Here is a 23,031-nt window from a genome sequence, read left to right on the forward strand (position 1 = left end):
TTCTCATAATATACCTAAAAGAAAACTCCTCATTTCTGCTTCTAATTCATCTCTTCGGCCACAGACACGTATATGTGTAGTTTAATTCACAAGTTAGTATTCAATAAGTTTAGAAGAGCCATTTGCTGTGATTTGGAAGGCCTTAAACAAAACTCAGGAATAGCTTCAAGACAAACAGGAAGTTATGTCCCTGCTAGCACTGCTGAGACAGATGAACAGCTCACATAATAGCGTAGAATATCTGAACTTTAAAAAGTTTCACTTTCTGCCAAGCTTCTGCGCAACAACTCGGTAGTGAGGATCCCAGTTAAAAGACCCAATAAGGTAATGGTCCATAAAACAGAAGACAGCACAATACTGAAGGACCTCTTCAAGCTGGGCCAAGTATTAAAGTAGGTCTCGAAGGGGACTGGAACTGAAGCCCCTGTTGTTTTCTTCTGTGCAGATCACCTCCATGGAGTGTTGATGGAGAAAGTGAAATGCTGAGCCTTAAGCCAGTTTCAAACAGATTTAATAAGGATTTGGAATTGCTCTGCAAATGGCCTGACAGATGGTGAAAAAAGTTTAATGTTGACAAATGGACAGTAATACACAGCAGGTTCAAAAAACCCCAAACGTGCTGGGTACACATGAATGAAACAGGATTCATTCTCAAGGCCTTAACAGTTGACTTCTTGTTAGCAAGCAAACCATGTATAATTATAAAGCTGCATAACCAAGCTGGTGTGAGGTGTTTAACAGCTCAAACTAAGATGTCTGGAATACCAGCACACAAAGCTTCACTGCAGCAGCTTGTCATGAACAGAGCTCTCACATGCTTGGAATAGTTTGTTTAATCTGACATGCTGCAATCAGTGCACCCAAGAAGAGACTCTTCTTGTGATCTCTCCTGTTGTGCAACCGCATAGCAAGAGCAGCTGCTCACGCTCTCTAGTGTAACAGGGCGAGGAAGGACTTTGCAGCTCTGTTGCTGCAACTCAGGCCAAGGTGCTGCAGAGGACTTTCACGTATAACTTCAACATAACTTCCAGGAGGATCTGTTCCATGACCTTACCAGGCACTGAGGTGAGGCTGAGTGCTCAGCAGTTCCCAGGGGCCTCCTTATTACCTCGTTTGAAAATGTGTGCAGTTTCCCTTTTTCCAGTCACCGGGGTCTTTGCCTGACTGCCGTGACATTTCAGAGGCTGGCGTGGAAATGACATCTGCCTGTTCGCTCAGGACCACGGGAGGCCTATTCCAGGGTCCCATGGACTTGTGCATACTCTATTCAATCCAGTCTACCGCTTCCTTCACGACACTCATCCCAACTTTCCAGCAATTCCGCTTGTGTTGTAGTTTTCTGAGGATGCCAGAAGACACATTTTGGAATTTGCTCCCTTTTGTGAGGTTGGTCTGAGCTCCAAAGAACGTGCAGGCTGAATACTGCTAACACTGCAGTAGCAGCAGAGCACTTATACTGCTCAGTGCTCAGTACAAGGGTTCAGAGCGGCTGTTGCCAAGGCCTGAGCAAACAGTGGACAAATTGGGAGGGCAAGAGTCACCTCATGTTCCAGACATGTCCGGCTTAGTTGCACATACTGCTCCTAGTGCTCTTACCCTTTCAAATCATGGTTTTCTCCTGTGTGCAGTGCTTTACCTGGCAAAAAAAGGGCTTTTTCAAAAGTTATGCTCCTTCCTAAATGAATAAACATTCTGCAAAGGTCATTGGACAGTTCTGACGGTCAGCCAAGGGCTCATCTAAGGAGTGTAGCCGTTCAAGGAGCATCAGGCCCAACAGTTAGCCAAGGGCTCATCTAAGGAGTGTAGCCTTTCAAGGAGCATCAGGCCCACCATTTCTTTTGGCAGTGTGAGTCTGCTCTAAGAGTGATGTGACCAGCCACGGAGCTCTGGTCATCCATGAAAAGTGGTGTTTAGATGCAGAGAAGCTGTGCTCTGAAGACCTTGAGGCCCATGTCCTGGAAGGGACACCGCTCTCCTGGTCGCATGGCCTGTGGTGACCGGCTGGCAGGACCAGTCCTCTGGCCATTTGCCCAGAGACCCCTCCGAGCAGGGGGCTGCGGGGCCCCTCCCGTGCCCGTGGCCGCAGAGAAAGGCAAGGCAGGCAGCAGCACGGCCACGCTGGCTGGGCCCAGGCACCAGCAGCCTTTATTTGGCACGTTCCCCTTGGAAAGGCGCTCCTCGCCCCTGCCACCCGTTGCTGGCAGCTCTCCGGCTGGAAAGGGTGGACGCCGTGACAGCTCCTCGGGGCTGCTCGCAGCTCCTTGGCATGGCGGGCAGTCCCTGGGCCCTCCCGCGGCGCTCCAGCAGCCTCGTCTTCTCCCCCTTGCTAAAGGACACAGCAGAAAAGGGCCTCAGCTCTGTGGCCGGGGAGAAGGGCCCCCAGCGCCCCAGCGCCCCAGCGCCGGGCTCAGGCCCGTAGCTCTCAGAGGAGCGGCCGAGCCCAGCCCGCTGCTCCGGGTGGCGTCTCGTGGGCCCTCGTGCCCCAACCAGTCTGCAGCGAGAAGAGCGCAGAGCAGCCGGGGGTGAAGCCGGGCAGGGCCGAGACCCGGGACAGGGCGGGCGCGGCAGCTGAGGGCTGGCTGCCTGCGAGTCACTGCGCGGCGAGGGCAAGCACGGGCTGCCGCCGTTGGGAAGGCAGAGCCCAGCCAGCCGAGCCAGCCTTTCGTGGCCAGCCCGGCCACCTCCAGCGCTGGGAGCTGCCCAAGGCTTTCCTCGGCCTCTGCAGGACCTGCGCACACTTACACTTCCCACGCTGTCTGCGGGGGGTGCAGCCTGCCCGCCCCTCGGACGCCATCTGCCTCGCAGGCCTCTGGCAGCTCTCCTTCTCCTGTAGCCTCTCCTTCAGCTTCTCGGCGTAGGCCTTTCTCAGGAGGTGGGGAGGGCGATAGGGATCCTCGAACAGGTGGCGGCAGGAGGTCTGCGAAGGCAGAAGAGGCTCTCCTAAAGCACTGCCGCCAACACCTGGGGCCGCTCCCAAGGCTGCACGCTTCGGCCTGGGGCCGTCGCGACGGCTCCTGCTGCAGGGCAGCGGGCAGGGCAGCGGGCAGACAGAAGGCCCCTGCCTGGCGCACTGCCGGGAGACCTTCCCTGCTCCCCCCGCAGGGAGCAGGGCGGGGAAATGCCCTTTGGCTGGCGGCTGCCAAGTGCATGCCATACCTGGCCTCGCTCCATGTGCTGCCCCGCTCTCTTGGCATGGTATTGGTGCCACACTTCCGCTTCCACCTCTTTGCGCCTGGATGCCATCAGCACCTGGTGCCGTTTCCCTGCCCTCTCCGCGCGGAGGGAGCCCGTTCCCTGGAGGACACGCGCACAGCACACACGCAGCGTTAGTCTCCCCTGGCTCGGGCAGGGCCGGGGGCTGGGACGGTGGGCAGCTCTTGCCACCTCTTCGGCCCCGGCCCAGAGCCCGAAATGTGCCAGAGGACTGGCAGATCCCTGGGGCGTACCATTCCTGAGGGCTGCGCGGCACATGCAGGGAGCTGCAAGTCTGGGCAGCCTGGAGGTCTGGCCTGCGTCAGGTCCTCCTTGGAATTCTGCTGGATTACTGGCAGGAATCTGCAGAGGCACGGCAGCTGAGCCTGTGGGAGCCCCGCCTGAGGTGCTTGCTCTGGCATGGGCTCACAGCCTGCCCCCGGTGCCGGCAGCTCCCGGCACTTCAGCAGGAGGAGCAAGTGTCGAGCAGGACAAGGTCTCCGGGGCCTTTTCTCCCCAGCACAGGCACCCCCGGCCACGGGAAACATCTCACTCTCACTACAACAAGGGCACAGTGTGCCCCCATGCCCCCAGCCCCACCGCTTCTCCAGGAGGCTCACCTGCCTGGGCCAGCTTCCTTGGCTGTAGCCTGTTCGCCTTCCTTCACCTGCTGTCTGGCTAGAGAAACCCTCCGCTGAGCCAGGAACACTGGATCCAGCACACTCACTGCGAGCAGGAGGCAAGAGAAGAGCACAAGAGCATCTTTGATAGTTGGGCAGAAGCAACGACCCCAGCGCAGAAGAGATTTCCTCCTCAGAGCCAAACGCGTGGCTTGCCAGAGCTACGCGGGCTCGGCCCGGTCACAGCTCCAGGCAGAGTTGCTGGAAGGCAGCGCCCAGGGCAAAATGGGACGCAGAACCCTTGGCTGCCGTTCGCCATGAGGGGCTGTCCAGCTCAGAGCCTCTTCCCAAACGGGTCACCCGCGCGTACTAGGACGGCTGCGCAGGCTCACAGAGCTGCTTTCTCCTCTCGCACAACTCGCACAGTGACCCTGGCTCTCCTGCCCTCGGGAGGACGTGAGGAGCACCCACAGCCCCCTGCCAGCACTCGGCTGGGACCTTACCTCTGCGGGCACCCCCGCCCCAGGGCGCCAGATCTCTCGTGGGCTTCAGAGAAATCGTGGGGACCGATGTTTGGTGGGGGATCTCAAATGCAAGCCTGGAAACAAGAAGGCAGCAGCTGGGCAAAAGGCCACCCCGCTCCCTTGCGGGCTGAGACTAAAAACTGCTGGCAGGCATCTGTGGGAGCCACTGCCGAGTCCTTGGAGGCCACAGGTCTCTGTGGGGCCCGAGGGGTCCCACGTCCTCCTTCAGCCTCTGCCGCTGCTTCCCTCGCCTTCCTGCCCGAAAGCTGATGATCCCAGCACACGCCCTCCTTGCTGCCCCACAGACCCTCCCGCCTCTCTCGCTCTCTCAGCGCAGATCGAGAGCGGACTGATCGCTGCGTTGGCACTCTCCAAGCTGGGGAGCAGCCAGCAGCCACGGACCGGGAAGCTCTTCTCCTGGGAAGGAGCTGGTCTTGCCGAGTTTGGCAGGAGAGGAGCCTCAGCAAGAGGGTGCCCCCGCCTCGGGGGCTCAGCAGCTGCTCCCTTGACCAGCCAGGGGCTGCAGAAGCCATCCTGCTCACCTTGGCAGCGTGATGACCGTGTCTCGACTGCGACGACTAAAATCGTTTTTGCCCGCGAAGGCCACGATCCTCATCATCTTAGGGTCCTGCAAGGGGACAGGGACACGTCAGCAGACGCCCATGCCGGTTGCTCACAAACCGTCTCGCTGCTCAAAGACACAAAGCTGCCTCTCCGAAAGCCTCGCACCACCCTCTCCCTTGATGCCATCAGCCCCCTCCCTTGAAGGGGCCGAGGTGCTCCTGAGACACGGCCTAGCTCACGGGGAGCGTGTCTAGGCCAGGCGGCGAGGCAGGCGACAGCAGCCAAGAGAAAGCAGCTGGAGAGAGCTTTGACAGCATTGCCACAGAGGCACGAGGAGCAGCCCCAGAGAAATGACAAGCTCACCCCGAGAAGAGCTGCCAGCATGTTCCCTGTCCCATCCAGCTCCAGCAGGCACTCGTCCAAGAAGGTCATGCTGACCACTTTTTTTCGCACAGCAAGGATGCCGATGCCCTTGAAGGAGAGTTCCACCTCCTTGTTTTCTTGGAGGGCCTCGGCGAAGAGAAGCAGGGTCTCGTGTACGCACTGCTCCACGATTTCCGGGCGGAAGTGGGTTTCTGCAGCAATCTGCTTAAAGTCCAGCTGAACAAACTGGGTCTTGTCTAGGAAACAAGCGCAGAGCAACCAAGTCACTCCCAGCACAGTTCAGCCCACCCTGAGACGAGGTGCCATCAGCGCCCAGCCCTCGGGCAGCGCCCTGCCAGAGCGCGCTCCCTTTCAGCTTCGGCCACGTCTCCAGAGCGGCCCTGATGGACAGGAGAAGGCACAGAGAGGCTTTGCCTCCTGCTGCGAGCAACCAGCTGGAGCGTAGGGTGAGCTGGGGAGATGAGGCTGGCTGCCCGGGGAGGGGCAGGGTGCCGGGCTGCCGTACGCGTGCCCACGCTCAGCACTCTCCACGCTGGAAGAGCCTTTGCTCAGCTGTGTCACGGCACCACGTCAGCACCCAGCCAAACGCAAGAGCTGGACAGGGGCCACGCCCGTCTTCTTACCAGGAATTTGGGTCTTTGCGTGCTTGAGGCTGTAGAATTTCTTCAGAAACCTGCTCAGCTGGAACACAGGTCTCTCAACAGGCAAAACCTCGTCCTCTCCCACCGTGGCATGCACCGGGACAATTGCAAATGTCCCAATTCCGATCTCCACCGCCTGAAACACAAGCAAGAAGAGGGAGCATTGTCAGGGCTGCGCAGAGGCTGGAAGGCTGCCAGATGACTCGCGTGTCGCCTTTGGGGTGGTGCTTTGTGCCCTGCTCGGGAGGCCCAGCGGGGCAGGACGGGGCACGGGCAGGAGGCAAGGCTCACCTTCTTCTGCAAGAGCTGCTCCGGATGTACCTAGATGTGCCAGCCCAGACTTGCTGGATTTCTGGAAAGCAAAGGAAAGGCACGCCGTGCTCTGAGTCAGCAACGGCCACGCATCCAGCAGCCCCTACCCACGGAGGCGACAGTGGCATGCACTCAAGCCCCCTTGCCCAGAGCAAACCCTTGCGCTGCCGGGGCTGCCCAGCTGCGCTCTTGACTGCCCCCAGCCTCCAAGAAGCCTGCCCTGTGCCCGTGATGGGCCTGGGGAGGACAGGCAGGCATCGGTAGTGTTTTGGGGAAGGGGATCCCGCCCTTTCATGTGAGCAGAGGTAGCTAGAAGCGTGAGCTACCAAAGCCACCCTCAAGGCCCAAGTCTCCATCGGGCAGGGCTCTCCCTGCAGCTGCCGGTCCCCTCCAGAAGAGCCCTGCTACAGCCCCATCCCCAGGCTCAGCGTTTCCAGAGCTCACGTCCCCTTCGCCTTGGCTCCCACAGCGCTCCTGCAAGGGCCCCCTGGGGCCTTACCTCTGGTGGTGAGCTCCTTGAGGGTTGGGAGATCCTCAGGCCCCAAGGGGTTAAAGAGCAGGTACTTAATCATCCTTTCCCCCTTGCACTGCAGCATCTGGGGAAGCGGTGCGCGTCCTGCTCCAAAACCCCTCTGCTCCTCGTCTCCTTCTCCTCCTCCTCCTTCTCCAATCTCCTCCTCCTCCTCCTCCTCCTGGTCGCCACTGCCCAAGCAGCGTCTCCAAGGCTCTCCCGCGGCCTCCCCTCGCCTCCTCCTGGCAGCAGGGCAGCTCCTGCGGAGCAGAGCGCTGGCGAGAGCAGCCCTGGCGTTGCCCAGGCCTCGCCAGGGAGTGTGGCCGGGGGCACGGTGGGGAGAGGGAGCTGTCGCTGTGATGCGGGTGTCCCACTGTGACACCGCGCCGTGTCACACAGGGCTGCGGGCACCCTCCCCACGCTGCACGGGCAGGGCAGCCCCACTGGGCACCTCAGCCTGCGGCGCTGACACTCCCGCCTGCGCATCTCAACTCAGCCCGCCTCGGCTGCCCTCCGAGATACTCCTGGAAGGAACGCGCATTAATGCCGAAGGGGCTTCGCGCACTCGGAGCGGGGCTGGAGAGGTCCAGCCCAGGCCGCAGGGGGAAGCGACCCGCAGCTTTGCTCCACGAGACAGCACATCTTTAGCAGTTCAGAAGCTTCCCTTTGCAAAATGTATGTACCAAATGATCTCATTTTCTTCATCACTGGAGCAGCATTCCCACCTAAGCTCCTACTTCTTCCTATCACTTCGCCCATTTTGAGCTCCTTAAGAGTATTCGTTGATTTACGGGACATGACCAGAGAGCACTAAAAAAACCCAACATCCTAGGTCCTAGGTTGCAGTTGAAAGTTTCCATCAACACATTATTTCTAATCTGGAGCCTTCCTGAACAACCCAAGAGTAACAGCAAAATGAAGCTTGTGCTAGACTCATGCAAATCTCATTGTCTTTTCATCAGAGTTAAGTTTCTTTCCACATTTTCCAGCTTTTGTCTTTCTTTGCCTCTACCATCCATAGCGATCTGAAAACCACTGACGACCCTTTTAAGGCAGGAGCCAGTTCACTAACCCCCGTTACAGAGTTCCTTTTCTTTTTTTTTTAGTTGTATTAACTCAAGAATATGCTCAGTATTTATTACTTCTAACCCTGCATTCTAGTGAAAGTTAAGATTCCAAGCTGATGCCATTATTGAAAATAATCATATTGTACTTCCTTGTTTAATGGTACCGAAATCCTGCTCCAAGATGAACATGGTATATATTTGGCTACTGAAAGGTCATGTTTTTGTGTACAGTTGTGTGCATATATTAAGTGTGGTTTGTTTTGTCTTGTTTTTTTTTTTTTTTTTCCCCCGGTTACCCTAAAAAAAGGGAATTGTGCTACCCTTGAGTTAGGTATATCAAGAGCAGAAGGAATTTTCTGCCTAAAAGATACTACAGTGAAAAAAAAAAAACAACATAGGGGCAATTAAAAAAATAAATTAAAAATCTATATTAAAAAATAAAGACTAGTTTTTGTTTTAAAAACTTAAGAGGGTTTTGGTTTTGTTTTACTTTGGTTTGGGGTGTGTTGCTTTTTTCACTTTTCAAAACTATAATTCACATGATTGAATTCTCTCCTTGATTTCAGTTAAACCCTTGAAAGTGCTGAGCTGTTACGTGGTTGTTTTGGTTAAAATTGCTACCTTACACTTCCAACAGTCACTGATTTTTCTCCCATACAGCAGATTAAAAGTGTTTTACAATTCTTTGTGGTGAAAATAGCAATATAAAGAAATTTCTTAATTCCCTTGTTTCTGTTCAGTGAAAGAAACCCATTTTAATTACAGTGTGATTCATTCCAATACCCCGTGTGTGAAATGAAAAGGAAATCAATGCCTCACAGTCAGATTTTATTGCTTGAATATTATACCGACAACACTCTAAAGAAGCACACTTTTGAAAGATTTTTTTAAGATTCGTACTAAAAGCAACAGCAGGAAAAGCAAAACAACAAAACCCCCCTACTTACAAGAGAACAAAGGGCTTTAAGTTAATCCTGTTTTCTATATTGGTTGTTCTATAGACAGGCTCTGTCACATGTGACAGTGATTGGAGATGACAAACACCTTAACGCTGAACTTCCTCCTTCTTCCCACAGCCTTTATTGCTGAGCACAACACCATATGGTCTGGGGTATCCACCTGGTCAGTTGGGGTCAGGTCTCTTGGCTCTGTCCTCTTGGCTCTGTCCTCTCCCACATTGCCGAGCACCCCCAGCCTCCTCGCTGGCTGGGTGGTGTGAGATGCAGAGAAGGCCTGGGCACTGTGCAAGCACCGCTCAGCAACAGCTAAAACATCCCTGTGGTATCCACACCGTTTTGGCCACACAGCCAAAGCATAGCACCATGCGAGCTACTGAGAAGAAAATTAACTCAGCCAAACCAGTGCACTCTGTTAGCACTGTTCCATCTTGAATAAAACGGATCAGGTGAAGTGTTGTGTCTCTTTTCCGTATGTGTATCTTAACTTTATAACCTCCAAGACTGGTTAATCTAATGTGTTAATTTGCTCTTAGGGCATATGCGAAGGAGGTTTACAGTGGCTCAATTGCTAGATGAGGGCAGGTAAAATTCATACTTAGTCATGATCATACCAGGAGGATCAGGTGAATTTGCTAGTTATTTGAAATTAAACTTCTGTGAAGATTATATTTTACTTTTATTTCGTGCTCCAGTCATCCTCTTTACCAATGCATTTGCCTGGTGAAATGTTTACAGAAAAATGCAATTATGTACATTTTTCTACCATCAACAATGTCTGGTTATAAACATCACAGTCTGCAGGAACATTAAGAAGAATTAGAAGTGTTCCCTTTGAAGTAAATGGCTTTACGGTAGTTTGCCTGATTCAAACAGCTTGGCTAAACCTGATCAAAATCTCATTATAACTACTCATTATTTTAGTTAACAAAGATGCAGCCAACAGCTTTATTAAGGATACTAAAAACTCTTTTAGGATTTCTGTTTGCCTTTTACTGCCACTGTTTGATATGCTAAAAACATTATACTTCAGAGCTGACATTCAGACTTTTCATAGAGCGTACAAGCATCTGACAGCAATTTAATAAATAATAACTGACAAATGTGACAACAATAAACTTCATATATGAACAATGAGTAAACTAAAATACTATTTTAGAAATATGCTGGAACTGAAAAACTGATTTTCTTAATTTGATGCTTGTGTATACATGATGAAATAAGCCTCAGTAAATAGTGAGACAAGACTATATCTGAGAATATCTGTCAGCTGATAGAGTACACTACAAACTCATAACTATTTTATACTTAAAATTTACATGCATTTTCTGAGGAAACTGAAAGTTTCTTTAGAATTAGCAACAAAATCAGGGCAAGTGTCGTGGTTTAGGCCTGATTGACAGCCAACCACAACGCAGCACCTCTCTCTCCCTTCCCCTCCGGCAATGAGAAGGGACAGAGAGCCAGGCTTGGGGTTCAAGATAGGACTGGGATGGGGGAAAATCCCCCTTTCATGATCACGAGCAAAAGGCAGACTCGTTAGGGGAAGAAAAAAAAGAACATACATTTATTACAGACACTAAAAACACATAACAGAGTAGGACAGTGAGAAGCATTGCCACATCTTGAGAACACCTTCCCCCCACCCCTCCCTTCTTCCCGGGCTCAGCTCTGCTCCCGATATCTCTACCTCCTCCCCCAGTGGCGCAGGGGCAGGGAATGGGGGGTGCAGTCAGTGCTGCCACTTCCTTCATCTTCGGTGAGGGGAGTGTCCGAAACTTGTTCCCCCTGCTCCATCGTGGTCCCCCTCTCACAGGAGACAGTCCTGCACAAACTTTCTCCGACTTGAATTCCTCCCATGGGCCGCAGCGTTCCCCACACTGCTCCGTCATGGGTCACTAACTTCCTCCGACTGGATTCTCTCCCACGGCTGCAGCCCTTCCCGAGCTGCTCCGGCGTGGGACACCCCCGCATGCTGCAATCCTCCCAGTGCTGAATTACAGCAGCGGGGCTGCCTTTTCCATGAGACCCGGCCTCTTCAGGCACAGAACCTTGATCAGCTGAGCAGGAACAACAGGCTGTAAATCAATGTCTGCTCCACCGTAGATCTTCATGGGTGGCGGGGGGGGGGGCGCCTGCTGTCTCACCACAGGATACAGGGGGGTCTCTGCTCCGGCACACCTCCCCCCTCCTTTCTTCCTCCGTTCCTCCACTGACCTTGGTGTTCATGCAGCTGCAGCAACTCCTCCTCACAAGTCCGACTGCCCATCACCACGTCCCTTCTTAAATACGTTATCGCAGAGGCGCAGCCGATTGGCTCAATTTCCCAAACAGAAGTGGATCTGACGTGGAGCTGGGGGAGCTTCGAGAAGCTTCTCACAGGGGCCCGCCCCGATAGCCCCCTCCCCTGCCACCAAAAAACTCCACCACTCACTCAACCCAGGACAGCAAGAAAAATAATTCAGGTGTCCAATAAACACTAAAATTGTACCTAAATAGCTTGGGTCATCATTATTCGACAGGCAACAACTCCTACTTTAAAACATGGTAGTTCTTCAAAAACAAGTAGCATTTCAAGGAGATACTGAATCATAGCCGATCATCCTATAATCCGAAGGCCACCAGAGTGTTCAAGCCAGTTCCAAGGATGTCCACAAAGGACATTCTTTCAGAAAAGGAAAAAAATTAGATGGTCCTAAAACAACTGTTTGAAGTGAAATTGTCCAAGAGTCCAGAGAATCATGAAATCCAGGAGAGTCATTATCACTTGGAACTCCAAGTTTATATCTTCTCTGAAAAATACTGACTCATCAGTATCATTAATGCAGGCCAGATCCAGAAGGTGAATAGTAAATACTTTCAATCCAATGTTGTAAAGATTAATGCTTATGATGAATTTTATATTGTGAATAAGAAACCCCTGGCGGGTTCAGAGGAACCACTGTCAATTAATAAGCATAAACAGATACACTCATCGTATAAACTTTCTTTTCTGAAATGAAAAGATGGTTTTTTTAAACAGTTGAAGTTTTTCAAAACATTTCTCATTCATATACTAGCCCAATTTACATAATGGGTTTTTAGGATTTTAAGATAGATTGCATTATGGAATAAGTATGTTGATGACTTTTAGCTGTCGTTCATCCTACCATAAAAGGGATCTGAATTTGATCATGTTTTTCATACAGCAGCATTCTACAATCTTGATTACTTTCCTGTTTAAAAAACTATATTGTAAATACACACTAAAGGAATGGAGAAAGAGTGCGGTAGCGATGAACAAAGAAACTTTTCTGCTTTCCCCTTCACTATTCAAACGTGAATTCAATTCAGTTTCCCTGTGTTTCACCTATGATTACCTGAAAAATAGAGTCGTAGAATTAGATTCATATGTCTCACATCAAAACATACTTTCTTAACCCAAAGGGCAAGTATACTTTCTATGCAAAGAGAGTGAGTTAGAATTATCTCCTTCTGATCACATAGACACGGTGTCTCTCATTTTAAGCACATACTTGGGAGAAGCTTTATGTAGAATATACTCAGCTTAGACAGTCATCATGTGGCAGCAATTAGATGCAAAAAAATAGTTTTCAGATAAGTCAGACATTCTTCCTCATCGTATCATATGGTAGGATTTGAATGCCTAGGTGTGATCTCCTTTATCTTTCTCTTTTAATTCTTTATGACAGAGGTACGGAAAATTTTTCTGGATGATTCACAACTATTTTTCTCATAAGTCAAAAGTGTTGGAGAATTTTCTTAGCAAAGTGGTTGTAGTGGCCACACTATGGGACATTTTGCTTTTTTAGCTTATTTATTACACTACTGAACAAATAAAAGTGAGATTTGTAGTTGAAACTTTTCTCCACAAGCATGATATGTTGCCTTTTCTATGGAAGTGTGCATTGGCCGTCCTGGCATAATAATTTCCACTGTCTCCCTGTGTTGTGGTTTAACCCCGGGTGACAGATAAGCACCATACTGCTCCTAGACCTAATCAAGCTACTATGAAGAAATTATAATTCCATCCTGGCCAAAACCAGTACACCCTTGTACTTCTTCACTTTGCATTCAGTGCACAAACAGCTATTTATTTTTAAACAGACAAAGACACAAATATGTATACATATTGACCCAAGCTGCATAGTTCATGTGGTATCCCATTCATACAAGACTGTTCCTTCCCTTTGGCTTCAAAGTTTATCCACCTGACAACTGGCTTATTGCTTCGTCAAAGACTGCAGTGGCACTGTTATATTCACTTTATTTAACAAAGAACGTTTAGTAAATTGTATGGGTTAGGTACACATAACATTACATTATACAAAATATCCAGTTTGTATTTGACATAACCATGTTAACCTTCCCTTTAAAAAGGTGTTTCCACGAGTGCAGCCCATAAAACCATTCATGAGGAAATTGAAATGTGACAATTGTTGGTAACTCTCTGTAAATACTTTTTTTCCGCTTCATTTTTTTTTTTAAAAGGCATGCAACACATTTCAATGCAGATATTATATTATTCGCCTCCGCTACCCAAAACTGTAAATTTATGTCTGTGCATGATTTAGCTCTACATTCTAGCAGTTATTTTCAGTGATATCTCCCCAGCCTGCTCGTCAGAGCCAGCGGATAAAACTTGATTTCCTCTTGAAGCTGGATAGCTCGAAACATTCTCATAAAAACCCGTTATCTGTACCCACTACTTTAAACTTACTAAACTGCAGTACTGTCACTTGTTAAGTCTCAGGTTCTCTTTCTTTTGCCATCCGAAAACCCCAGAGGAAAAGTTCCAAAAAAACCCAGTAGAAACACCTTCACATGGACCATAAGGTAAGGGCTGAAGTGCATGGCAAGTCTACAGACCACCACGGGATGTGAGAGGAAAAGAGGAAGCCACTCTGCCTCCTAGGTCTTGTTTACAGACAAAAGATGCTGTCACTGAACCAGTATTACGTTTGGGCTGCCACATACTGTGTACACCATGCCACACTACCACTAATACTGTATTCATATTCCAATAACCGTGTTCACACCACTAAAACTGCATCCTCCTTCTTTGTTTCTGTTGTGTAAAATCTGCAAGTCACACATGTATAAATGCAGTTGTCCACTCAGACTTTCCAGTAAACAAACAACAAGACACAGACTACCCTGGAAAAGCCCGCAGACAAGAATTTTCACTCTGGAAAAGGAAGCTGCACGTTTAATGGAAAGCTTACAACCGTGAGAAGTGGCAAAAAAAAAATGAGTACTGAGCTGCCTCTTCCAATCGCGGCAGTGCTGAAAGGAAGTGGTTGGCAGCTGCTGTTTAAAATGGTGCGCACTGAAAAAGGGCTGGGAAAAAAATCTCTGGAAAGAAAAACCCATAGGGCTGTGGGATCGTTTTTGGAGGACGATGGCAACGCTGGACAAGAGCAAGTCTTTGGCTACATCGCCAAAGGGACGCGAAAAGAGGAAGAAGAACTGAGCGCGCTGTACAGCTGGTGCATGATGAGGACATCTGGACCTTCGTCGGCCAGAAGCCTCGGGACTAGCAAACAGGAATGCAGAAAAACAAGACAAGGATGCCGAGCTTTGTCTGAGGAAAACATGCAAGGCGGTTAATGGAAAACATCTGGCCGTTTCTTAAACAGTGGAGAGTTTTCTGCCTTGAGCTAAAGGTGCATAGAACTTGTGTTTGTGCGTGTGAGATTTAATGAACCAATAGGCCTAGGATAGCAGTAACGGACTTGTAGCCGATGAGCTGTCTGGTGTATTACGGACAGAGGGTAGTGACCAATCAGATGTTAGCCTTAGGCGCATGGACAGCGTGTGAAGAATGCATGTAACCCATCAAGCTTTTTGTTTACGTGTGATCAGTTGCTAGGAGGATATATAAACAGCGCGCTTGTATCGGCAACAAACGTCTTGGATTTATGACTCTTACAGAGTTGCCGGAGTCCATTATTCTCCTCACAGGGCACGGCTGGCAAAAAAATCTCTCTTGCTCTGGGACAACCTGAACAGCAGGGCCCCACGTTGTCGGAGGGCATTCAGGGGACGGCTGTCATGCTCACTCAACTTACCATTTTTCCCAGGGGTGAGGTGTTGGTCACAGTGGGCAACAGGCCCCTGAGCTCACCTGTCTTTAACAGGACCCTGTTCAGCTGCTGCTTTCCCTGCGGAGTCACAAAGAGCAGGCAACTTGCGGCAGCTTCACGTTCTAACAAGGAGTTGGTAAAGCGACTGCTTCCCCCCACTTCCCTCAGAGCAAGCTTTCTGGATGTACAAATAGGAATTGGCAGTGGCGGAGAAGACCTTACGGATCTTACACTATCATACAGAACCAGGTGGCACTGGGACGGTATGCTATTTTCCAGCTTTCCGTTCTCCCTGAGACAGGTTAAAGGAATGCTGCGTATCTGATGACTACACCTATGTTTGGACACCTTTCCTCAAAGTATTTTAAAATCATGGAGAGGGTTAAATGCAATTGGTTAGGTACAAGCACTGCATATCTGTGGCTGAAAGGAAAAGGCTTCCTTCATTTGACTATTTTTTCTCCTTCATAAAAGTTCCTGCCTGCTCCCTACCAGTACTCCCTGCCCGAATGCTTCTTGCTCTCCAGAGGCTCTGGTTCATGATTTTCACATTTGCAGTCATTCGGTCTCTCCGCAGGCATGTGTTGTTTCCTCTTATAAGAGTCAAATTAAGGCAGCACAATGTGTGGGAGTTGGCTCGTGTGCAGGTCTTTATGGTACTGAAACCACTGACATACTGTACCACTGGATTGCCAGTTATGCATATGAACATAGCGATGAAGAAGTTGGTCTGTTTTGTTTTGGTTTGTTTTTCTTCTTTTTTCTAACCGTAAATGAATTGAAGCACTTTGGCGATGAATGTAAATGATGCCAAGTTTCAAGCAAAGCTTTGGAAAAGTACCCAGCATTTTGTCAATATCCTAAAACATCACACCACAGCAAGGCAGAATAACGTTGACTTCCGACAATACATGTGCACTAAAAATGGTAATTTTCCTCTACCCTGAAGTGATCTAAGGATATCACTTTCATATTTTACCATGCATTAAAAACCTTCTTCATCCCTGAGAACGCAACAGGCCCTTATCTCAAGACTGAGATTTCACATGGCAAGCGAAAGATTTCTCTACACATCATCCATTAACTTAGAATTTTGCTTTGAATGTTCATTCTCATGACAAAGAAAGGGAAAGTCAAAGTTTTAAAAGAAAACGCTGGGTTTTCCTATAGAACTTCCTTGGTCTGTGCATTTTCTGGCCCCTGAGAAAACTGATGGGATTCTTCCCAACCAAACTCCAAAGTGAAAAAGGATGTACAGTTTATTGTAGTTTGTCGACAGACATTTTCTCCTAAACAGGCCTTTGTGCAACCTCAGCTTCCCTGGGAATTCCTAACAAAGTTTTGATGCAATATTACTTACACGCGTGTTCAGAAACAACTGGAGTTTCCCAGGACTCTCCCTCCAGTTCTTTGATTGCTCATTTTGTTGGCCACTAAGAGTCACAACTCCACGCATCTCAGCATCCTTAAAGCCTCAGCTCCCAAGGCAGAGCCCCATCCCACATCCAGGGAAAAGCAAGGAAACAGTCAATGATCAAATTAAGTAATGATTTCACTTGCTGAGTAAATGAATGTCTGAGTTTTGTGCTGCATGAGAAATACATCCAACACACACACACACAGAGCTTTAAAAGACAGTTTGTCTCTCAGCATTTCCTATGAAAGTCTAATTCCCGGTAACATCCATTTACTTTCCCTGCTCAGATTTAAAGCTGTCTTGTGACCTAAAAGAGGAAGGTAAGGTAAGAACCAATGCAGAGGCAACACTCTTCAGCCCAAGCTAAAAAAGCTGAACTAGTTCCCCTGCATGTTATTTGCTTTGTCTTGCCTGACTGGACACCAACTGTGACAAAATAAATTCTTCTATCATGTTTTTGCTTGGCTAAATCAAGCCAACTCAAGAACAAATTTATTAAAAGGGAAAAAACCATGGGAATGATAGAAAGGAGGAAAATCTCCTTTCCGTTATCTGGGTAACTTGCAGTCCTTTATGTGTGAATGAACAAATCTTCTTTCAAGTTTGACACGCTGCCAGCAATTTGGATTTGTTCTCATAATATACCTAAAAGAAAACTCCTCATTTCTGCTTCTAATTCATCTCTTCGGCCACAGACACGTATATGTGTAGTTTAATTCACAAGTTAGTATTCAATAAGTTTAGAAGAGCCATTTGCTGTGATTTGGAAGGCCTTAAACAAAACCTCAGGAATAGCTTCAAGACAAACAGGAAGTTATGTCCCTGCTAGCACTGCTGAGACAGATGAACAGCTCACATAATAGCGTAGAATATCTGAACTTTAAAAAGTTTCACTTTCTGCCAAGCTTCTGCGCAACACTCGGTAGTGAGGATCCCAGTTAAAAGACCCAATAAGGTAATGGTCCATAAAACAGAAGACAGCACAATACTGAAGGACCTCTTCAAGCTGGGCCAAGTATTAAAGTAGGTCTCGAAGGGGACTGGAACTGAAGCCCCTGTTGTTTTCTTCTGTGCAGATCACCTCCATGGAGTGTTGATGGAGAAAGTGAAATGCTGAGCCTTAAGCCAGTTTCAAACAGATTTAATAAGGATTTGGAATTGCTCTGCAAATGGCCTGACAGATGGTGAAAAAAGTTTAATGTTGACAAATGGACAGTAATACACAGCAGGTTCAAAAAACCCCAAACGTGCTGGGGTACACATGAATGAAACAGGATTCATTCTCAAGGCCTTAACAGTTGACTTCTTGTTAGCAAGCAAACCATGTATAATTATAAAGCTGCATAACCAAGCTGGTGTGAGGTGTTTAACAGCTCAAACTAAGATGTCTGGAATACCAGCACACAAAGCTTCACTGCAGCAGCTTGTCATGAACAGAGCTCTCACATGCTTGGAATAGTTTGTTTAATCTGACATGCTGCAATCAGTGCACCCAAGAAGAGACTCTTCTTGTGATCTCTCCTGTTGTGCAACCGCATAGCAAGAGCAGCTGCTCACGCTCTCTAGTGTAACAGGGCGAGGAAGGACTTTGCAGCTCTGTTGCTGCAACTCAGGCCAAGGTGCTGCAGAGGACTTTCACGTATAACTTCAACATAACTTCCAGGAGGATCTGTTCCATGACCTTACCAGGCACTGAGGTGAGGCTGAGTGCTCAGCAGTTCCCAGGGGCCTCCTTATTACCTCGTTTGAAAATGTGTGCAGTTTCCCTTTTTCCAGTCACCGGGGTCTTTGCCTGACTGCCGTGACATTTCAGAGGCTGGCGTGGAAATGACATCTGCCTGTTCGCTCAGGACCACGGGAGGCCTATTCCAGGGTCCCATGGACTTGTGCATACTCTATTCAATCCAGTCTACCGCTTCCTTCACGACACTCATCCCAACTTTCCAGCAATTCCGCTTGTGTTGTAGTTTTCTGAGGATGCCAGAAGACACATTTTGGAATTTGCTCCCTTTTGTGAGGTTGGTCTGAGCTCCAAAGAACGTGCAGGCTGAATACTGCTAACACTGCAGTAGCAGCAGAGCACTTATACTGCTCAGTGCTCAGTACAAGGGTTCAGAGCGGCTGTTGCCAAGGCCTGAGCAAACAGTGGACAAATTGGGAGGCAAGAGTCACCTCATGTTCCAGACATGTCCGGCTTAGTTGCACATACTGCTCCTAGTGCTCTTTTACCCTTTCAAATCATGGTTTTCTCCTGTGTGCAGTGCTTTACCTGGCAAAAAAAGGGCTTTTTCAAAAGTTATGCTCCTTCCTAAATGAATAAACATTCTGCAAAGGTCATTGGACAGTTCTTGACGGTCAGCCAAGGGCTCATCTAAGGAGTGTAGCCGTTCAAGGAGCATCAGGCCCAACAGTTAGCCAAGGGCTCATCTAAGGAGTGTAGCCTTTCAAGGAGCATCAGGCCCACCATTTTCTTTTGGCAGTGTGAGTCTGCTCTAAGAGTGATGTGACCAGCCACGGAGCTCTGGTCATCCATGAAAAGTGGTGTTTAGATGCAGAGAAGCTGTGCTCTGAAGACCTTGAGGCCCATGTCCTGGAAGGGACACCGCTCTCCTGGTCGCATGGCCTGTGGTGACCGGCTGGCAGGACCAGTCCTCTGGCCATTTGCCCAGAGACCCCTCCGAGCAGGGGGCTGCGGGGCCCCTCCCGTGCCCGTGGCCGCAGAGAAAGGCAAGGCAGGCAGCAGCACGGCCACGCTGGCTGGGCCCAGGCACCAGCAGCCTTTATTTGGCACGTTCCCCTTGGAAAGGCGCTCCTCGCCCCTGCCACCCGTTGCTGGCAGCTCTCCGGCTGGAAAGGGTGGACGCCGTGACAGCTCCTCGGGGCTGCTCGCAGCTCCTTGGCATGGCGGGCAGTCCCTGGGCCCTCCCGCGGCGCTCCAGCAGCCTCGTCTTCTCCCCCTTGCTAAAGGACACAGCAGAAAAGGGCCTCAGCTCTGTGGCCGGGGAGAAGGGCCCCCAGCGCCCCAGCGCCCCAGCGCCGGGCTCAGGCCCGTAGCTCTCAGAGGAGCGGCCGAGCCCAGCCCGCTGCTCCGGGTGGCGTCTCGTGGGCCCTCGTGCCCCAACCAGTCTGCAGCGAGAAGAGCGCAGAGCAGCCGGGGGTGAAGCCGGGCAGGGCCGAGACCCGGGACAGGGCGGGGCGCGGCAGCTGAGGGCTGGCTGCCTGCGAGTCACTGCGCGGCGAGGGCAAGCACGGGCTGCCGCCGTTGGGAAGGCAGAGCCCAGCCAGCCGAGCCAGCCTTTCGTGGCCAGCCCGGCCACCTCCAGCGCTGGGAGCTGCCCAAGGCTTTCCTCGGCCTCTGCAGGACCTGCGCACACTTACACTTCCCACGCTGTCTGCGGGGGGTGCAGCCCTGCCCGCCCCCTCGGACGCCATCTGCCTCGCAGGCCTCTGGCAGCTCTCCTTCTCCTGTAGCCTCTCCTTCAGCTTCTCGGCGTAGGCCTTTCTCAGGAGGTGGGGAGGGCGATAGGGATCCTCGAACAGGTGGCGGCAGGAGGTCTGCGAAGGCAGAAGAGGCTCTCCTAAAGCACTGCCGCCAACACCTGGGGCCGCTCCCAAGGCTGCACGCTTCGGCCTGGGGCCGTCGCGACAGCTCCTGCTGCAGGGCAGCGGGCAGGGCAGCGGGCAGACAGAAGGCCCCTGCCTGGCGCACTGCCGGGAGACCTTCCCTGCTCCCCCCGCAGGGAGCAGGGCGGGGAAATGCCCTTTGGCTGGCGGCTGCCAAGTGCATGCCATACCTGGCCTCGCTCCATGTGCTGCCCCGCTCTCTTGGCATGGTATTGGTGCCACACTTCCGCTTCCACCTCTTTGCGCCTGGATGCCATCAGCACCTGGTGCCGTTTCCCTGCCCTCTCCGCGCGGAGGGAGCCCGTTCCCTGGAGGACACGCGCACAGCACACACGCAGCGTTAGTCTCCCCTGGCTCGGGCAGGGCCGGGGGCTGGGACGGTGGGCAGCTCTTGCCACCTCTTCGGCCCCGGCCCAGAGCCCGAAATGTGCCAGAGGACTGGCAGATCCCTGGGGCGTACCATTCCTGAGGGCTGCGCGGCACATGCAGGGAGCTGCAAGTCTGGGCAGCCTGGAGGTCTGGCCTGCGTCAGGTCCTCCTTGGAATTCTGCTGGATTACTGGCAGGAATCTGCAGAGGCACGGCAGCTGAGCCTGTGGGAGCCCCGCCTGAGGTGCTTGCTCTGGCATGGGCTCACAGCCTGCCCCCGGTGCCGGCAGCTCCCGGCACTTCAGCAGGGAGGAGCAAGTGTCGAGCAGGACAAGGTCTCCGGGGCCTTTTCTCCCCAGCACAGGCACCCCCGGCCACGGGAAGCATCTCACTCTCACTACAACAAGGGCACAGTGTGCCCCCATGCCCCCAGCCCCACCGCTTCTCCAGGAGGCTCACCTGCCTGGGCCAGCTTCCTTGGCTGTAGCCTGTTCGCCTTCCTTCACCTGCTGTCTGGCTAGAGAAACCCTCCGCTGAGCCAGGAACACTGGATCCAGCACACTCACTGCGAGCAGGAGGCAAGAGAAGAGCACAAGAGCATCTTTGATAGTTGGGCAGAAGCAACGACCCCAGCGCAGAAGAGATTTCCTCCTCAGAGCCAAACGCGTGGCTTGCCAGAGCTACGCGGGCTCGGCCCGGTCACAGCTCCAGGCAGAGTTGCTGGAAGGCAGCGCCCAGGGCAAAATGGGACGCAGAACCCTTGGCTGCCGTTCGCCATGAGGGGCTGTCCAGCTCAGAGCCTCTTCCCAAACGGGTCACCCGCGCGTACTAGGACGGCTGCGCAGGCTCACAGAGCTGCTTTCTCCTCTCGCACAACTCGCACAGTGACCCTGGCTCTCCTGCCCTCGGGAGGACGTGAGGAGCACCCACAGCCCCCTGCCAGCACTCGGCTGGGACCTTACCTCTGCGGGCACCCCCGCCCCAGGGCGCCAGATCTCTCGTGGGCTTCAGAGAAATCGTGGGGACCGATGTTTGGTGGGGGATCTCGAATGCAAGCCTGGAAACAAGAAGGCAGCAGCTGGGCAAAAGGCCACCCCGCTCCCTTGCGGGCTGAGACTAAAAACTGCTGGCAGGCATCTGTGGGAGCCACTGCCGAGTCCTTGGAGGCCACAGGTCTCTGTGGGGCCCGAGGGGTCCCACGTCCTCCTTCAGCCTCTGCCGCTGCTTCCCTCGCCTTCCTGCCCGAAAGCTGATGATCCCAGCACACGCCCTCCTTGCTGCCCCACAGACCCTCCCGCCTCTCTCGCTCTCTCAGCACAGATCGAGAGCGGACTGATCGCTGCGTTGGCACTCTCCAAGCTGGGGAGCAGCCAGCAACCACGGACCGGGAAGCTCTTCTCCTGGGAAGGAGCTGGTCTTGCCGAGTTTGGCAGGAGAGGAGCCTCAGCAAGAGGGTGCCCCCGCCTCGGGGGCTCAGCAGCTGCTCCCTTGACCAGCCAGGGGCTGCAGAAGCCATCCTGCTCACCTTGGCAGCGTGATGACCGTGTCTCGACTGCGACGACTAAAATCGTTTTTTGCCCGCGAAGGCCACGATCCTCATCATCTTAGGGTCCTGCAAGGGGACAGGGACACGTCAGCAGACGCCCATGCCGGTTGCTCACAAACCGTCTCGCTGCTCAAAGACACAAAGCTGCCTCTCCGAAAGCCTCGCACCACCCTCTCCCTTGATGCCATCAGCCCCCTCCCTTGAAGGGGCCGAGGTGCTCCTGAGACACGGCCTAGCTCACGGGGAGCGTGTCTAGGCCAGGCGGCGAGGCAGGCGACAGCAGCCAAGAGAAAGCAGCTGGAGAGAGCTTTGACAGCATTGCCACAGAGGCACGAGGAGCAGCCCCAGAGAAATGACAAGCTCACCCCGAGAAGAGCTGCCAGCATGTTCCCTGTCCCATCCAGCTCCAGCAGGCACTCGTCCAAGAAGGTCATGCTGACCACTTTTTTTCGCACAGCAAGGATGCCGATGCCCTTGAAGGAGAGTTCCACCTCCTTGTTTTCTTGGAGGGCCTCGGCGAAGAGAAGCAGGGTCTCGTGTACGCACTGCTCCACGATTTCCGGGCGGAAGTGGGTTTCTGCAGCAATCTGCTTAAAGTCCAGCTGAACAAACTGGGTCTTGTCTAGGAAACAAGCGCAGAGCAACCAAGTCACTCCCAGCACAGTTCAGCCCACCCTGAGACGAGGTGCCATCAGCGCCCAGCCCTCGGGCAGCGCCCTGCCAGAGCGCGCTCCCCTTTCAGCTTCGGCCACGTCTCCAGAGCGGCCCTGATGGACAGGAGAAGGCACAGAGAGGCTTTGCCTCCTGCTGCGAGCAACCAGCTGGAGCGTAGGGTGAGCTGGGGAGATGAGGCTGGCTGCCCGGGGAGGGGCAGGGTGCCGGGCTGCCGTACGCGTGCCCACGCTCAGCACTCTCCACGCTGGAAGAGCCTTTGCTCAGCTGTGTCACGGCACCACGTCAGCACCCAGCCAAACGCAAGAGCTGGACAGGGGCCACGCCCGTCTTCTTACCAGGAATTTGGGTCTTTGCGTGCTTGAGGCTGTAGAATTTCTTCAGAAACCTGCTCAGCTGGAACACAGGTCTCTCAACAGGCAAAACCTCGTCCTCTCCCACCGTGGCATGCACCGGGACAATTGCAAATGTCCCAATTCCGATCTCCACCGCCTGAAAACACAAGCAAGAAGAGGGAGCATTGTCAGGGCTGCGCAGAGGCTGGAAG

General features: G+C 51.9%; 1 protein-coding gene across 1 annotated transcript; it reads right to left on the reverse strand.

Annotated features, from left to right (window-relative positions):
* Positions 1–2,351: 2,351 nt before the first annotated feature.
* Positions 2,352–21,782, reverse strand: LOC122152894. Its single transcript, XM_042788001.1, has 16 exons — positions 21,688–21,782; positions 21,229–21,323; positions 20,726–20,831; positions 20,359–20,467; positions 20,069–20,206; positions 19,653–19,829; positions 14,843–14,935; positions 5,908–6,061; positions 5,264–5,520; positions 4,879–4,964; positions 4,316–4,410; positions 3,813–3,918; positions 3,447–3,555; positions 3,157–3,294; positions 2,743–2,917; positions 2,352–2,491 (listed from the first exon to the last, which is right to left on the reverse strand). The coding sequence occupies exons 1-16, from the start codon at positions 21,780–21,782 to the stop codon at positions 2,352–2,354; spliced, it is 2,073 nt and encodes a 690-aa protein (XP_042643935.1).
* Positions 21,783–23,031: the final 1,249 nt, after the last annotated feature.

Source organism: Tyto alba, unplaced genomic scaffold (genome assembly GCF_018691265.1).
Source record: "Tyto alba isolate M040663 unplaced genomic scaffold, T.alba_DEE_v4.0 Super-Scaffold_13, whole genome shotgun sequence".
In the NCBI taxonomy this organism is placed as follows: domain Eukaryota; kingdom Metazoa; phylum Chordata; class Aves; order Strigiformes; family Tytonidae; genus Tyto; species Tyto alba.

Bases quoted from the DNA above. Each gene is read 5' to 3' on its own strand.
- LOC122152894 (XM_042788001.1), bottom strand. From the start codon at position 21,782: ATGGCTTCTGCAGCCCCTGGCTGGTCAAGGGAGCAGCTGCTGAGCCCC. The intron at 20,468-20,725 runs GTGAGCCTCCTG...GTGCCTCTGCAG, and splicing joins AAGGAAGCTGGCCCAGGCAG to ATTCCTGCCAGTAATCCAGC. The intron at 6,062-14,842 runs GTAAGTTGAGTG...CTTGTGTTTCAG, and splicing joins CCTCACCCCTGGGAAAAATG to GCGGTGGAGATCGGAATTGG.